This window comes from Cariama cristata, unplaced genomic scaffold, assembly GCF_000690535.1.
Source record: "Cariama cristata isolate BGI_N322 unplaced genomic scaffold, ASM69053v1 scaffold8046, whole genome shotgun sequence".
Classification (NCBI taxonomy): domain Eukaryota; kingdom Metazoa; phylum Chordata; class Aves; order Cariamiformes; family Cariamidae; genus Cariama; species Cariama cristata.
The window spans coordinates 30179-33036 of NW_009620331.1; the positions used below are offsets into that span (position 1 = coordinate 30179).

Sequence of the window (2858 nt, forward strand, 5' to 3'; positions counted from 1 at the left end):
ATGGATCGTTGGTATCTCACACTCACATCAAGCAAGCCTGGATTAAATGAAAGGAAGAAAGGAAAGAAATGGTCAGCTTTTTATAGAGTTACATCCAATATAAACAATACTTAGTTATACCTCTTACTACAAAACTTACTCTATTAATGCAAAAAAATTAATTCCATACATAATCCATTGAGATTAACCATGCAAGATGCTGTACTTCAGCCAGAAGTTACGGCCTGATACAGGAGGCACAGAAGTAAATTTTAAGGACTCCAGTCCACAACCTGACCTACTGGCAATCAGATCAGATGGTCTTAATGGTTCCCTCGCATTGGCAAATTTATGGCACAGTAAAACTAGGAGAGGCTGTTTAACCTAGCCGCGTCCTCATGCATGTGTTCATTGTAATAGTTTTAAAATATCTTACTGCAGTCTTTCAAGACATCTTTTTTTTCTAGCACTGCAGTGACAAAATCTTCAAAGAGACAGATTTTCTGCTGCTGCTGCATGTGGCTAACCTATTACAAAATAATTGAAGCACACTGAACTCCTTGTCCAGCCCCAGCTTTTTTAATGGCCATTTTTTCCAAGAAGCTGCCTGAGATTTCTTCAGTGGCCTTCCCAGAGCTGATGTTTGTATTATTTGAAAGAATCACAAGAGAACAGAAAGATGTCTCTGCTCATAGAATGCATCATAAAGAGCCCTTCTTCAGATCTCCCATTCCCTACCTTACATGGGAAGCTTAACTACAGACTGGTTTATTTGGCAACTTAAGCAGTTCAGTACATGGGGGGGCCTTTTAAAACTTGTTAGGAGTTTGAGGGTTGCTCATGTTTAAGCACTGATTCTTCACTAGCTATGGCGATAGTGAAAGCTGGAAGGAAAAACACTTATGGTTGGTATCAGTTGCCAACACAAATACATATTTCTATTTGCCTTGGAAGCAAATACATAGACTTTCATTTTTACACATGAAGTGAAAAGCCTTCCCTACCTGAAGACCGCAGACGAAATTCCTCTGAGGAATCAGTCCGGGGGACCAATGGAAGATTAAAAGTCTGTATCCCTATTTCTTCACGATGCTGCATAGTCACCATGGCACATAGCCGTGACAAAGGCAAGGTCCCTTTGGCAACCAGCTGGTCTCTGACATTTGGGTAATAATACCTAGTAAGACACAAAGAAGAAGTATCAATCATTCTCTCACGACTGCACATGAGTCAACTTTAATTTGTGTGTCTTGAAACACTAGTTAGCCACCCGATAGCTAAGGGATAAACTCAAGTAAATGAATTTCCACAGTGAAAAAAACCAAAACAGTAAGTGCTCAAGTAGATAATGCTACAAATATACTTTTGCACTAGTCCTAGCAAGTCAACTAGCAGAAACTCTACTAAAAACTGGCATCCCAAAGAAAAGTAAGAGAAGGATCTGGCACCAAATATGCTCCGCTCTCAATTTCCATTAATAAAAAAAAAAATGCTACTTGCAGAACAGATTTATGGTACCAGTTTGTGAATGTAAAAAAATTACTCTAGATAGTTTCTTACTGTGCTACTTGGCTTCAGATTCATCCTAAAGCGAGTTTTGGCACTGTATCTAATGAACAACAGACAGATCAGGAGAAAGGCATCCACCGTGTTTTCAGTAGCAGTAACTGAGTAATGTGGTAGTGCTATAGACTCATGGTTTCCTTTCCATTTTGGGACAAATCCTGAACATTAATTGACTGTTTGAGTCCTAGGTAGAGCACTGCCTGACCAGTAGTCCCAACATCTTGGAATAGTACACCTGTTGGTTTCTACTTTTTTCCCCCATACACTTCTAGGAGTAATTCAGGATGCTGACAGCATCATAGCAAGAACTCTCCGATTCGGAATCTGGCAGTCAGCTCCCTCCTAATAACAAGGATCTGTTGGTAAGCTTTTTCCACATCAAATATTGCCAACTGGCAGGAGGATGTTTACAGAATTCTTAAAAGGCTTCTGGTTCAGTAATTTGTTCCTTTGGTCCATACAGTCTAAATTTACCAGCCACTACCAGTGAGTGGTCAGGGCAAGATTAAACCAAAGTCTAATTGTTCTCAGGAAACTGAGCTAAAACATGTTTTTCAAATGCCAGGTACTAACAATTGGTCATTTCAACCGCTCTGGCCATTACTGCCATTAATGTAAACTCATCCAGCATGTAATAAATGTCACGTGAACTTGCAAACTTTAAATAGCTTGGTTTGTTCACTACAGAATGAGCACATATTAATTACTATAATTAGCCTTTTCTAAAGCTACCTGTTTCATGGTCTCTGCTTTCTGTTACTAGTAGTTTCAGTTGCCAAAGAAACTACAATTTGAACTTACAAACATTTTACAGTATTTCTTTTGTAATCACTGACTTGTATTAGGGGAAAAAAACCCAAACCCAAACAATGAAATTATACTGGCAGTGTGCTATTAAGTAAAACTTAGATGTACTAAGCTTAAAAATACTACTTTTACATCACTATACTAATAACAAATTGTAAGAAAGCAAACTAAGAGCACACACTTTCTAAAGAAGCTGTAAGAAGAAAAGAGTAATTAGCACTCCTGGGGGGGAAAAAAGACGACTTCACATGTCTTAAATGCAATCTTAAGTGCAGATATTCATCACCAAATACTGATGAGCTCACCATTTTTTCACTTATTATTAAATATCCATTCCACAGCTAGAGATTTCTCAATACCAGGTATGTCTCTATCTGTATTGCTGTGACATCTACAAAGAATAGGATGTTATTCTGTACCTGCACCAGACTTCAAACTGGATTCCTCCTCCCGCTGCTCCTGGCGCCATAAATGCACTGACCAGGAGCCTCTGGACTGGGACATCA

The 2858-nt window shown here is 38.9% G+C and overlaps 1 protein-coding gene across 1 annotated transcript in view; it reads right to left on the minus strand.

The window, feature by feature from the left end:
• The window catches only part of C2CD3 (C2 calcium-dependent domain containing 3), a gene marked incomplete at its 5' end in the record, with an annotated part of 37996 nt that overhangs the window by 28152 nt on the left and 6986 nt on the right, over positions 1–2858 (minus strand). The window contains 4 exon segments of the mRNA XM_009701585.1: position 1; positions 3–37; positions 984–1156; positions 2772–2858. The exon segment at position 1 is cut by the window's left edge and continues 85 nt beyond it; the exon segment at positions 2772–2858 is cut by the window's right edge and continues 121 nt beyond it. Of these exon segments, the coding sequence (XP_009699887.1) occupies position 1; positions 3–37; positions 984–1156; positions 2772–2858 (296 nt within the window).